General features: G+C 47.8%; 1 protein-coding gene across 1 annotated transcript; it reads left to right on the top strand.

The window, feature by feature from the left end:
• Positions 1-6,333: 6,333 nt before the first annotated feature.
• On the top strand, positions 6,334-8,933 carry LOC130545160 (uncharacterized). The gene has a single exon (XM_057319525.1). The coding sequence runs from the start codon at positions 7,810-7,812 to the stop codon at positions 8,908-8,910; it is 1,101 nt and encodes a 366-aa protein (XP_057175508.1). The 5' UTR covers positions 6,334-7,809; the 3' UTR covers positions 8,911-8,933.
• The last annotated feature ends 5,117 nt before the right edge of the window (positions 8,934-14,050 follow it).

Raw genomic sequence — 14,050 nt, 5'->3', positions numbered from 1 at the left:
CCCTGCGATTTCCGCCATTTTGGGGTGAAAGCGACTCAGCTTTTTGCTGTCACGATTGCAACATTAGCTGCTTTGCTAAAAAAAAAAAACATTAAAGCTAAAATTCAACCTGAATGATAATACATGATGACAAAAGTCTTGGCTCACTAGAAAAGCATTTTAACACTATAATGGCGGCCGCGCTGTTTCCCAAAAAGCACCAGTTTCGCCTCTTGGTATTCTATACTCTTAAAAGACGGCGCCCACGCCAAAAGGTCACTTGTTTGAAATCCATGAATTGTTTTGAGTTAGTGCATTGGAACAGATTGTTGTCATGAACTTAATATATTTATTTAATGTCACCAGCAGAGGTCCTAGTCGAGCTCTGATTTGAAAAGCTTTGAGTAATGAACCTTTTTCCGATACAGTTTTGGGGAGAACTTCAGTGGTTCAGAAAACTTCACGTTGCCGTCACTACCAAGCATGTTAAAAGTCCAAATGTAAATGCCCAAATGTTGTGCGTATGCAATCCAAAAAAAGCATAATCCAAAGGCCTTGATGGTTGTGCTGGAAAGGTGAATCCACAACAGGAGAAATTCTACAGTCCAGCCGTTTCATGAACTAACCACCATTCATCTTGTGTCATTTTCTTTATTTTCCTGTTACCCCTAAATGGTAAGAGGTTCACTTCAAAATTGTAAATCATATCCTGCAAGAGAATCCTTAAAATGTCTAATGTTTGTCAAATATGTCAAATTGATGTTAAAACGTGCATTTGAATACATGCAACCGAAAATACATGCAAGATTAACATTATCATGGGAAAATATCAAATTTGGTTTAATAATTAAAAACAAAAATACATCTTATTTTACATTTACAAAGATACATTTCTTAGTTATCCTATTAACAGAAATGTTTAAGGGTGGAATACTGAAAGCAAAACCTGTTCTCTCTATTAGGTTTTTTGATCCATCAGTAACAAATGTCTGGTATATACTGTAGTTTGTATCCTTTCTTTAACTACAACTTCAATATTTCTAAATTCCCTATATTCTTTTATTAATTCTAGTACATACATTTTACATAAACATTATTTAATAGATAATACAAATAAGTACTTGATAAGTATTTAATAATAATAATTAAATAATAATATTTTATTTTAATTGTCAGTTGGATATTTTTGCAGGGGCACAAGAAAAATCTGGAGGGCCCTGAATAAAATAGAATAAAATGCCTAAGACAACATGTAAAACCTATTAAAACTCTAATGCATAAAATAATAATATATAGAGCGGTTAAAACATGTGTCCTGTGTGACAGTATGTGTCCGATTTCAGCGGAACCCTTTGAAGGCTGCATTTTAAGACCGATTGCGTCACAGCAGCGCGACTGGCTGGCAAGGCTGTCCCATTTCAATGGTTGCTTCAAATGCAGCCTCAAAATGCAACCTCATTTCTGTGGGTTTTTAATGATAGAACGAATGTATCCTTCACAGCCTTGGCTATCCCGAGATTCATGTCATGGCGCACCTGTAACGGCTTGAAAATTTTTAATAATCATTCAAAACTTTAGTTAAGTAAAAGTATGTAATTCACAAAAACGATCAATTTCAGTGTTTTAATATTATATATGATGTTTTTAATTAACATCATTGGTGCATTATTGTGTTTTAAATGTCTAAGGTTGGTTAATTTAATATACTGTTGGGCTGTTTAATAGACATAAACGCATCATAATCTCTTAAATAAAATACAGGCTCCGTATGTGTTTCAAAAAGTCAAAAATGTCTCTGCTGTGTCCCTGTAATGCGTGTAGCTTATACGCATTACACACAACACCAGAGTAGAATTCCAAAGAAGAGTTGTTTTTAATAAATCCACAAACGTAAATTGGAACAAACCAACACGTAACCAAAAAAATACCGGACAATGAAATTAACACAGACACCGACTTAAATATAGGGCAGATGATTAGGGAAAAACAGGTGATGGTGATGAACTAATGACGACTAATTAACACAGGAATTAATAAATACAAAAAACAGAACTAAAACATAACAGAACCGTGACAGTTCGCCCCCCTCCTGGAAGGAGCGTCCTCGCGCTGTAAGGTTCAACCGAGGAGGGAGGGAGGGGGCTCTGGAAGGGGATGTGAAGCAGGAGATGGGCAAAAACAAAAGACAAAGAGTCCTGGTATGAGTCCATGGGGGCGTGGAGGGTATGAGGAGCCAAGAGAAAGCCTGAAGCAGGAGGAGCCCTGGTGTTGGTCCAGAGACCAGCCAGGACGGCGGCCCACGGAGGAGTCACCGGAGGGAGGAGCCGTGGTGGAGATGACAGGCGACACCAGGGGGCTGACTGACGGGGACGAAACCGGTTGAGGAGTAGCCGAGGAAGTGCTGGGCGGGACCAGCGGAGACGAGGAAGTGCTGGGCGGGATCCGGCGGAGATGAGGAAGTGCTGGGCGGGACCAGCGGAGACTCGGGAGACGAAGGAGAGCTGGACGTGACCAGCAGGGAAGGGAGCAGACAGAAATCCTCTTCATTTATCCAGTCCATAATGCCAGAGTCTAGCTGCAGCTCACCCTCTGCGATGGGAGTGTGGGCGGGGCTTCCCTCTAAGCCCTTGATATCCACTAGTACTCCCACGGCAACGCACGGTGTTGCCGGATCACTCACCTGGTCAGACGTCTATTTAGGCTCAGGCTCCGGGCCGACGATGGGCCCAGTCGCGGTAGTACATGCTGGCTCTCGTGTTGCAGCTACGCTCAGGCTCTCCGTCTGCGGTGGGCTCAGGCGCCGTGCAGCGGGATGGCGGCTGGCTTGTCTCTGGGTTGGTCTCTGCATTGTTCACCAGCACCCCACGAATGCGGCGAAATCCTGACAGTCTGGGGGCTCCCAGAACTATGACAGGGGGCCTAGAGGTTGATCTGCTTCATCACCCCCGCGGAGGGTGGTTCGATGGCTAGCAGTACGGATTCCTTGCCGGGGGAGGCCCCCCGGGGAGGAGATCGGCTCTGCCATATTTCCTGCCTGGCGACTGCGCAGCTCAACGCACTGTCTGACTGAGAGTGCTGAGGGCTGGTGTTTACGTATACTCGACATTGCGCTTTGCCATGACGCAACGTCGAGTTTGCCGTTCACCGTCGTGCAGAGGGTGAGAGCGGCTGAGGTAACCCAGAGAGAGAGGAAACTCTCCTTTTTGAGAGTAAGTAGGCGCCAGCCCCCCAGAGGGGGTCAGCAGATGGAGGGACGGGGCAGGAACCATCCCTATCCGACCTACCAGCGCTGTGGCTGGGGTCGGGCCCAATGGTAGCCTCGATCCCCCTGAGGTGATCCCATGACAGCTGCTGCCCGCGGCTGCTGATGGGGCGATGGTCTCCTCTTCGCTGACTCCTCCAGGTCACTGGAGGGCGTTGAAGAGGACCAGGGCTGCTGGGAAGCAGACAGTGCACGGGACTCGACGGCCGAGGCGGCCGAGTTGCAGCACGGAGGACTGCTTTTTACTGTCGAGAACCCTCCACAGTAACACCAACCAGCCCCCCCTTGCGAGACGGTACGTCGAGAAAGCGGACCTTCTCAGCGTTACTCATCTGCGCAAGTATCGGCCAGAGGAGTTTCTCATGGACCACAAGTGTGGACATCGTCCGACCCAGGGCCCGCGTGGTCACCTTGGTCGCCCGTAGAGCGAGGTCGGTGGCGGCGCGGAGTTCCTGCATAAGCGCTGGGTCGGTCTTACCCTCGTGGAGCTCTCTCAACGCCCTGGCCTGGCAGGAGCCATAGCGTGGAGAGAGGAGGCAGCTTGGTCCGCCGCAATGTAAGCTCTCGACACCAGAGATGCCGAGACACCACATGCTTTGGACGGGAGTCTAGGTCGAGCCCCCCCAGGTGGCCGCCACCTACGGGCACGAGTGCACCGCGGCGGCATACTCCACCTGGGGGACACCGACGCATCCTCCAGCTGTCTCAACCTCGAGGGAAGAGAGGGTGACAGAACTTTGTTTGACGTGAAACGTGCCGGGAAGGGGCGTTTCAGGTCTTACAAAGTTCCTCATGCACTTCCGGTAAACACGGCACTGGGGGCGGGCGCGGCTTGGAGCCGCGCTCAAACCCGAGGCGCCATGTAGCCAGCCGCGACGCCGGGAGAGGCAGTGCGGGCACTGCAACCCAACACTCACGGCGGCCCGGGAAAGCATGGCCGACATCTCGACATCCGCTTTTTCCTGGGCTCGACCCCCCGAGGGAGGGAGCCCGAAGAATCGTCGGAGTCGGATGGCAGTACGTCACCCCCCGATGCTGCAAGAGACATCTCATCATCACGCATCGTGTCCGAATACGTGATTGAGGAATAAGACGGCGGACCGTCTTTTTTGGGGAACGGTCAGACAAGCGAAACGAGGTGTGAACGGTCCGTGAGCCGTGGCTGGCGGATTATCGCTCACAGTAATCCTCATCTCACCCTCGCTGCTTGCCATAGCGGACGGCAGGGCCGTAGTCCTGCCGCCACGGAACGGGGAGCAAACGAGGTGGTGGCTGAGTCCCGTGGGAACACAGCCACCTGTGACGCAACGTCTGAATCGTCACCGCCCGCAGTGCGGGCAGGACGTATCCACAACGTCTGCCCCAGCGTACTGGAAGCAGGCATTGTGTCCGTCCCTCTCCTCGACGAGTGTCCCAAGAGAATCTCATCATCACGCATCGTGTCCGAATACGTGATTGAGGAATAAGACGGCGGACCGTCTTTTTTGGGGAACGGTCAGACAAGCGAAACGAGGTGTGAACGGTCCGTGAGCCGTGGCTGGCGGATTATCGCTCACAGTAATCCTCATCTCACCCTCGCTGCTTGCCATAGCGGACGGCAGGGCCGTAGTCCTGCCGCCACGGAACGGGGAGCAAACGAGGTGGTGGCTGAGTCCCGTGGGAACACAGCCACCTGTGACGCAACGTCTGAATCGTCACCGCCCGCAGTGCGGGCAGGACGTATCCACAACGTCTGCCCCAGCGTACTGGAAGCAGGCATTGTGTCCGTCCCCCTCCTCGATGAGTGTGTTGCACCCATGAGAACAGCGGGACAAGCCACGCTGGAGAAATTTGCTCTTTTAGAAAAGGAAATTTGCTCGAACACCTCCGGAACTGCCGAGACGCCCAGGGGAGAGTCACTGCAGGAAGGGACCGTCCGCTGTCCACGTCGTAGATTCCAGCAGAAAGAATGATCACCAAGATCGTAGAGAAGCTCATCAGATGCGTAGGCTCTGAAGAACCAAAGGTGAATGAATGAGCACGCCGGCTTCCCTCTTATACCCGGACATCCGGGGAGGAGCCTGGCATGCAAATTTCATTCGCCAATTTTCATTGGCCTTTTCTAAATACTCAGAAGATGATAGGTTCTCAAGACAAACCCCATTCTGTCGGTTCGACACAACGTCGAGAGACCGACAGAAAGGAAACTAGGGTGACTGACCACCACCCAACAAACCACATGTTGCAGGTAATCCGTTTGTGTGGGATAGATTTAAAGGTAGCGCGAAACTGTGATATAATAACGGAATGAAAACATTTTATATCATTTTTAGCTTATAAAAATTATTTGTTATTTAGTCCATTCCAACTACAACATAATTAAGGCATAGATAAAATGTTATATAACATAAAAAATGTAATGGCGATTTCAATTTAAGGTTCACTGTCTCTTTAAATTTTGAGCACTTGGAATTATCATTTTGTAAACTTTGAAGATCTTCTCTAAAAGAGAATACTAAAGGAATAAAGAACAAACAAATAATGAAAAAGAGTTTCTCTTTTAAAATGTATAATTTTTAATTATGCATTTAATGAATTGCAAATATTTTTTATTTTAATACGCTAACCACAACCTATAGGCTAAACACAGTTTCAAAGCCACACAGTTTACGATATTTTAGTGAGTTTTTATTCAGCAAGTTGACATGGGAGGACCGCCACCCGATCTACTGACAGTAGTGATGGGAAGTCCGGCTCTTTTCAAAGCTCTCTTATGGCTCCCAAATGGCTCTTTACTTAGTATCACCTTATTTTTAGCCCAATTATCAATTGTGAGTGCTTTTAGTATTAAGCATTTTTTATAATGTTTTTCATAAAATACTTATTTTTAGGCATTTTTTGTTACAAAAAATACACAATTCGTAATATTAAATTTTTTTGATAAAACTTTAATTGAACAATTGAACACAGAACCACAGCAAACAAATCAAATAAATGCAAAAGTCTTAACATTTAAGTGATAGTTGTCACGGATCTCGGGGGAGAGAAGAACCCAGATGCAGGCAGGCAGTGAAGGGCTTAACAAGCAAGATTTTAATTATAAATACAAAAGACAGAAACAAAACACCCACGAGGGGGTAAACGACAAGGTGACAAAATAATAATACTAACACCAGGACCAAGGCTAACTAAACACTAAACTAGACAATACTTTGACAAAGACTAAACTAAACACTTACTATAACTGACAAGAACTTCGACAAGCACAGGATACATCCAAACATGGAATGCGACCAAAGACATGGAACGCAATGCAAAGCCACCATATACACACACAATGACCGAACACAGGACAATGAAACATGAGGACTATTTAAAGGGAAGACAAACGAGGGATAATGACACAGGGCACGTGAGGGTAATGAAACATGGCAGGGAAGCAATACAGGAAACAAGAGGGGCGGGGCCAATGACAAGACACCGGAGAGAACGGAGAATATGGTATGATAGACAATAATATGATTCTCTCCACATAAAACCTAAGGCTTTGTCATGACTCTGCCACAAGATCAAGAATTACATGACATAGGGAGGCAGAATCATGACAGATAGTTCACCCCAAAATGAAAATTTTGTCATCATTTGCTCACCCTCATGTCATCTCATACCTGTATAAATTAGAAAGATATTTGTAAGAATGTTAGCAATTTTAAATTCTGTGACATCATTGACTGCCATAGTATGAACAATTCAATGGTAGTCAAAGGTCCCCAGAACTGTTTGTGTTCCTAAATTCTTCAAAATATCCCACTTTGTGTTCAACAGAACAAAACAATACAGAATATTAATTTCCTACTATGGAAGTGGATCATGTCACAGATCTGAAAATTGCTAACATTCTTACAAATATATTTCTTTTGAAACAACCTGAGGGTGAGTAAATGATAACAGAATTTTCATTTTTGAGTGAACTATCCATTTAACACACTGCTTTAGTGCAGGTTGGCATTTAGAAATATTAGATGCCTCAGCTTGGATGGGCTGATGCGATTTCTCCCACTGCACGGATGGGTGCAATCTTCAATGTTATTGAAATGCAGCCAGATGCTGCTTCTTTTTCGTTTTTCGCTCATTTCTTACAACACGCTCTCCACCCTGATCATGCCTTCACAGACTACCTCATAACCGGCTTCTCTACAGGCTTCAATCCTGTTATCATAAACCCACTTTCCCACAGCCTCATCTGCCCTAATCTCCAGTCGGCACTCGCCGAACCCGAAACCGTCGATCTTCTCATCAAAAAAAAAGATTGATGATAAATTCATGATCGGACCTTTTTCCGCCCCATCATTTACCGTTTTCTGCGTCAGCCCCATCGGCGTCGCCACGCGAAAATTTTCGGGGAAAAAGCGCCTCATATTCGATCTCTCGTCCCCCACGGCTCCCCCTATCCAAGCATCAATAGTTTGATTCCACTCAAAGAATTTGCATTACATTATCACGACATTGAGCAAGCCATCACTTTGATTAAATTGGCTGGACGCAGCGCCTGGCTAGCCAAAGTCGATATCACCTCTGCATTCAAAATCATGCCGATACACCTAAAATTTTGTCACCTTTTCTGCATCCGTTGGCGTGAGAAATTCTATTTTTCCGTACGCCTCACCTTCGGATGCAGAAGTAGCCCAAAGATCTTCGACATGTTATCAGAGGCAATCTGTTGGATTCTCTCTAACAACTACGCCATCCCTTACCTCATACATCTACTAGACGATTTTTTAATCATCTCGCCGCCCGAATCCGTCCCAGCCGTACATCTTACCAAAGTCCAAGAAGTCTTCGCGAAAATCGGCGTCCCTCTTGCACAAGAAAAAACAGCGGGACCCAGCACGTCCATCGAATTTCTAGGCATTAAGCTCGATATGCTAAAATTCCAAGCTTCTCTGCCAAAGGAAAAGATCGATAGGACGATTTTGATCGCTTCATCCCTCATAGACACGCCGTATTTCTCCAAACGTGAGCTATTATCAATTCTCGGCCACCTAAACTTCGCGATGCGCATTATTCTGCAAGGTCGCCCGTTTGTTGTGCACCTCCTCTCCCTCGCATCCTCCGCTCACGCACAAGAGGATTCGATCCATCTAACCAGCTCATGCAGCGACGAGCTCAGTTTATGGATCAAATTCCTCAAACAATGTAACGGAATGTCTTTCTTTTACAAAGACATGGTCTCTCTCCCCGTCGACATACGCCTATTTACCGACGTAGCTCCTTCCGTCGGTTTCGGGGGATTTTACCAAGGCCGCTGGTTCACGTCCACATGGCCCCCCCAGCTCAGTCTACCGCAGCCTCTTGCGTCATCAGCACTTTTTGAGCTGTACCCACTTGTCGTAGCAGCATATTTATGGGGGAAAGAATGGTCCGCCTCCAGCATTATAGTCCATTGCGTCAACGAAGCAACGGTACATTGCATCAACAAAGGCCGCTCCCATTCACCCGCCTTAATACCTTTTCTCAGACGCCTTATAGGGATCTCAGCTTGCAAGCAGTTCATTCTGACAGGCAAACACGTCCCTGGGTCCAAAAACCAGATAGCTTACGCCCTTTCCCGTTTTTCATTTCAGAAATTCAGGCTGCTGGTGCCGGACGCGGATCCCCTACCAACGCCTGTCCCTCCCTATTCAGAATGAATCTTCAAGTGAACCACCCTTTAAAAGCCATGCTAGACGCCTCCCTCAACTCCATCATTCAAGCCGTTTCCCCCAGGACCCTACTTTCTTATCTTACAGCATGGAGGAATTTCAAAACATTTCACTGCTCATACAACCTCCCCTTCCCAGATTTTTTCTCCTCTCCATCACTTCATTCATCTCCTTTCTTAACACCACAAAAGACCAGTTCAATTAAAGGATACCTGAGTGGAATTCAGTTTTTTTCACAAGTTCATCTTCAACACACTCTCCCCAACCATAGCCAGCCCCCAAGCATCTATGCTCATCAAAGGCATCCAAAGAGCACAACCCACCCACCCAGACGCCAGACAACCCATCACCATAAAAATTCTTACAAAATGCATTTACACCCTCCGCAGAGGCTATCACACCAAGCACACCGCACGCACACTCGACAGCATGTTCATTTTGGCCTTCTTTGGTTTCCTCAGATGCTCAGAAATCACCACCATGTCCAAATTCGATCCTTCAGTTCACCCCACCATTTCGGATCTAGCAGTGCTCGATTCGGAAACCATCTCATTTTTTATCAAGCGAAGCAAGACCGACCAGGCCGGGAGAGGCCATTTCATCTATATCTTCAATCTCAATTCCCCAATCCAGCCTTATCAAACCCTCCTAGCATATCTCTGTTTCAGACGATCACAAGTTAAATCTAAATGACTTAAATCACCCCGCCACACGCTTCTGGTTCCAAAAACATCTAAAATCTGTTTTGCTCCATCCCAGCATCCCAGCAGATCACTTCTCCTATCATTCTTTCCGCATCGGCGCAGCAACCACGGCTGCCAAAAAGGGCCTCTCACAGCCCCAGATACAAGCGCTCGGCCGATGGTCATCCAAAGCTTACAAAAGTTACATCCGAACAGACCGCTCCCTCATCAGAGAAGTACACCGGACCCTCATCACTCGAATTGTCTAGCATCAACCATCTTCCAAACTTCTCCATCAAACCACCAGTAGTAGTGACGCACCGTTCAACCCACAGGAGCCCGGCGCTCATCTCGTACTCAGCGAACTGGACCTCACCTCTCCAGAATTCAGTTTCTCCGCAGCAACCGCCCCCGCAAGCACCCGGGCTTCCAACTCATACTCCGCCAAAGCAGACACCAATTCTACAGAAGCCAGTATCGCTGCAGCGACCGGCCCCGCAGGGGCCCATGCTTCCAACTCGTGCCTTGCCACGGCAGACACCAATTCTACAGAAGCCAGCATCGCCGCAGCGACCGCCCCCGCAGGGGCCCGTGCTTCCAACTCGTGCTCTGCCGCAGGAGACACCAATTCTATAGAAGCCAGCATCGCCACAGCGACCGCCCCCGCAGGGGCCCATTCTTCCAACTCGTGCTCTGCCGCAGCAGACACCAATTCTACAGAAGCCAGCATCGCCACAGCGACCGCCCTTGCAGGGGCCCGTGCTTCAATCTCGTGCTCTGCCGCAGCAGACACCAATTCTGCAGAAGCCAGTATCGCCACAGCGACCGCCACTGCAGGGGCCCGTGCTTCAATCTCGTGCTCTGCCGCAGCAGACACCAATTCTGCAGAAGCCAGTATCACCGCAGCCACTGCCCCCGCAGGGGCCCGTGCTTCCAACTCATGCTCTGCCGCAGCAGAAACCAATTCTACAATGCTTACCTTATGTTAGTTTAAGTTACTTACAGGGTCAGTCAAGTAAAATTATAGCCAGCTTTTGCTGCCATGACTAAGGAATACATTTTTATCATTTAACAATTAAATTGTTAATAATTAATTAGGGGTGATCCTTAAGGTAATCTCTTGCAGGGACTACTAACACAAGTTGAATAACTTTGTTTATGGGTTAATGTTAATGTACGGGCAGTCGTGGCCTAATGGTTAGAGAGTCGGACTCGTGACCAGATGGTTGCCAGTTGGATTCTCAGGGCCGGCGGGTAACGACTGAGGTGCCCTTGAGCAAGGCACCTTACCCCTACTTGCTCCCCGGGTGCTGCAGTGATAGCTGCCCACTGCTCCGGGTGTGCGTGTGTTCACTAGTCACTAGATGGGTTAAATGCAGAGATCACATTTCGGGTATGGGTCACCATATCTGACCAATGGGTCACTTTCACTTTGTATGGGTGTAGGTTGTACATTTCACTCTTCAGTGCTGTTAAAATGTCTATATCAAAGTATATGTTTGCTTGTTATCTTTTAGCCACATCACTGTCTCCAAACAGAGGCTGGCGCACTGGATCGTGGATGCCGTTGCTACGGCATACCGATCTCAAGATCACCCCTGCCCATTAGGAGTGAGGCACATTCCTCATGGGCACTGGCTCAGGGCGCCTCTCTGGCAGACATCTGAGGGTTAGGCTACGCCCAACACCTTCGTGAGGTTCTAATACCTACGCTTGGAACCGGTGTGAGCCCGCGTCCTGCAAGGCAACATGTAGGACCGGAGCCGGTAGGGCGTATGCCTGCGAAAGCGCTTCCCCCCTTCCTTAGGTGGGTCAGCGGCTATTTCCGCCTCCCTTCTTTCCCCACTGGGTAAAGAACAACTCTCAACTCAACTTTATTTATATAGCGCTTTTTACAATTTTCATTGCTACAAAGCAGCTGTACATGAGACATATTAACTATAAGCAAAATAATTAAAGTTGTACCTGCAAAAACAAGAAAAAGTTGAAAACAAGAAGACAGATACCCACATACAAAACACTCCACACACACAATATGCACACGTACTAACACACATAGACATAGAGACACACACACACAATATGCACACGTACTAACACACATAGACATAGAGACACACACACACACACACACACACACACACACACACACACACACGTATGTACACAGACAAGTACGCACACACACACGCTCAGTGAGAGCACACATTTAAGATAAAGGAGAGAGAAGCACAGGTCAAATATAACAGACTATAAATTCCTATATGCAATATTAATTAAGTAAAACTTTAAAATTCTAAAGAACAGGCATTCCATCCATCACTAAGCACCTTCCTGGGGGCAGGCTGGGCAGAGCAGCCCTGCCCCCTTAGGCCGGGGAACAGTTGTGTTATCTACCACATAGCTCTAACCGGACCTAGTGCTCCAGACGTGGTAACCCCTCCCCCAGTGGGCGGTTCCGTCTGATGTATCCTCATGAATGGTTCCCACCTCGGTAACCCGTGACCTCCCTAGGTGGACTCCCACCTTGCAGTTAACTCCTTCAGTCCACACATTTTCCCATGAGTTCTCCCCTGATGGTGAGACCATGTTGGTGTCCCCACTAATTCCTCCCTATGGTAGGTAGTGGTCTCTGTACCGTTTTTCCCCCAGGGGGATATAATGCTTACCCAGTGGCCCGTATAGTGCCGGGCGGATTCTCGCTGTAAGAGAATCAGGGGCCTCCACTCGTGACGGCCAGTGGCAGGGGTTTCCCACCTTTTATTCAAAAGCCCCTACCCCCTATTCTGGGACCCCCTACGTCTCCACTGGACGGTTACAATTTCGCGCTAGCGCTTGTCTGACTCGCCCAGGCCAGTCAGCGTCACTCCGCTGGAGATTGTGACTCGGCACATCACTGTGGCGTTTTCCATAGGAACCCCATCTGTCGGCTCGACACAACGTCGAGAGACCGACAGAAAGGGAACGTCTTGGTTACGGATGTAACCTCAGTTCCCTGATGGAGGGAATGAGATGTTGTGTCCTTCTTGCCACAATGCTGGCCGCCCGCCGCAGCGGTCGAGGGATGCTCAGGCTCCTCAGACCAAAAGGTGAATGAATGCAGCAATCATTTGCCAATTTCATTGGCCTTTTCTAAACTAGTCAGAAGTTGATAGGTTCTCAAGAGCGAACTCCATCTGTCGGCTCGACACAACGTCTCGTTCCCTCCATCAGGGAACTGAGGTTACATCCGTAACCAAGACATTCTGTTGTGATCCTGGTCACGTGGGTTCTCTTCCTGTCACTACGTCTGTGTGTGTTTAGTGTCTGCGTCACTTACCTCGCCTTCGTGTTCCCCTGTTAGGCTTTTCCCTCACCTGTTTCTCATTACCTCCTCACCCTGTTCACCTGTAGATTTTCCCAACCATCATTATTATCGCTTTCTCTAATTCCCCGCCACCTGTTGCTTGTTAGGTTTTCCTATTTAGTCCCTCTTGTCCTCTTGTCTTGTGTCAGACCGTGGTCCTGTTTTATCTCTCTACTTCTTTCCAGTTCCCGTTGGCGTCCCGGCTTGCTTCACTCTCCACCCGCTGGCACCACTCCTATCCACAGACGTTTGCACCTCAGGTGGAGTCTCCTCTTCCGAGGGTCTGAGCCTTCCTACGGCCGGGCATCCACTCTCCTGTCCCAAGAGTTTCACCAGGTCCTATGCCTCTCCTGTGGTGGTAAACTACCTCAGCGGCGCTGCACTCATCTCTCCGGTGGGTCGAGCCTCTCCCCACCGGTGGTCCCCTAGTCGCCGCTCTGGAGGTAGCGATTTATCATCCGCCGCACTGCAGTTCATGACTCTCTGGAATCCCTGGGACTTCTACGAACTATTGCCGGTGTTTGCGTCTAGGGAATCTCTGAGGCTTTAACGGACTGTGTCTTGCTTTCATGTTGACAGAATCTCTTGGACTAAAAGACGATTTGTAGCCTGTGTCGAAGCTTAAGGTTCTGTGGTATTTGTGTGTGCCTTAATAAATTCTAACATTTTTCCCTGCAATTGAGTCTACTCACCTTGTGTATCATGACACGTTCTCTTCTCCCTTTATATCCAGGGATGGTCTTAAATGATCATTCAGAGACTGACATTATTCATAAATATTTCTTAGAGGGCCACACATTTGAAGTCATCCTTGATTTTCTTGAAATGAAACATAACATTTCCATGAGTCTGAGCACCTTGAAAAGGAAGCTAAAAAATGCAGGCCTAACTAGGAAAACAGACTTTACTCCCTTTGAAACTGTGCATGCAGCAATTACACATGAACTGAGAGGCTCGGGTCAGCTTTTAGGTTTCAGAACTATGTGGCAAACATTACGGGAAAAATATCTCCTTACAGTTAGAAGGGATGATGTAATGCATACCCTTCGCAGACTGCATCCAACTGGTGTTCATCTTCGCCAGAGGCACAGGTTTGTCC

This window comes from Triplophysa rosa, linkage group LG21 (assembly GCF_024868665.1).
Source record: "Triplophysa rosa linkage group LG21, Trosa_1v2, whole genome shotgun sequence".
NCBI classification, from domain to species: Eukaryota; Metazoa; Chordata; class Actinopteri; order Cypriniformes; family Nemacheilidae; genus Triplophysa; species Triplophysa rosa.
Note: the sequence above shows the minus strand (reverse complement) of the source record. Positions and strands in the feature narration are given on the sequence as shown.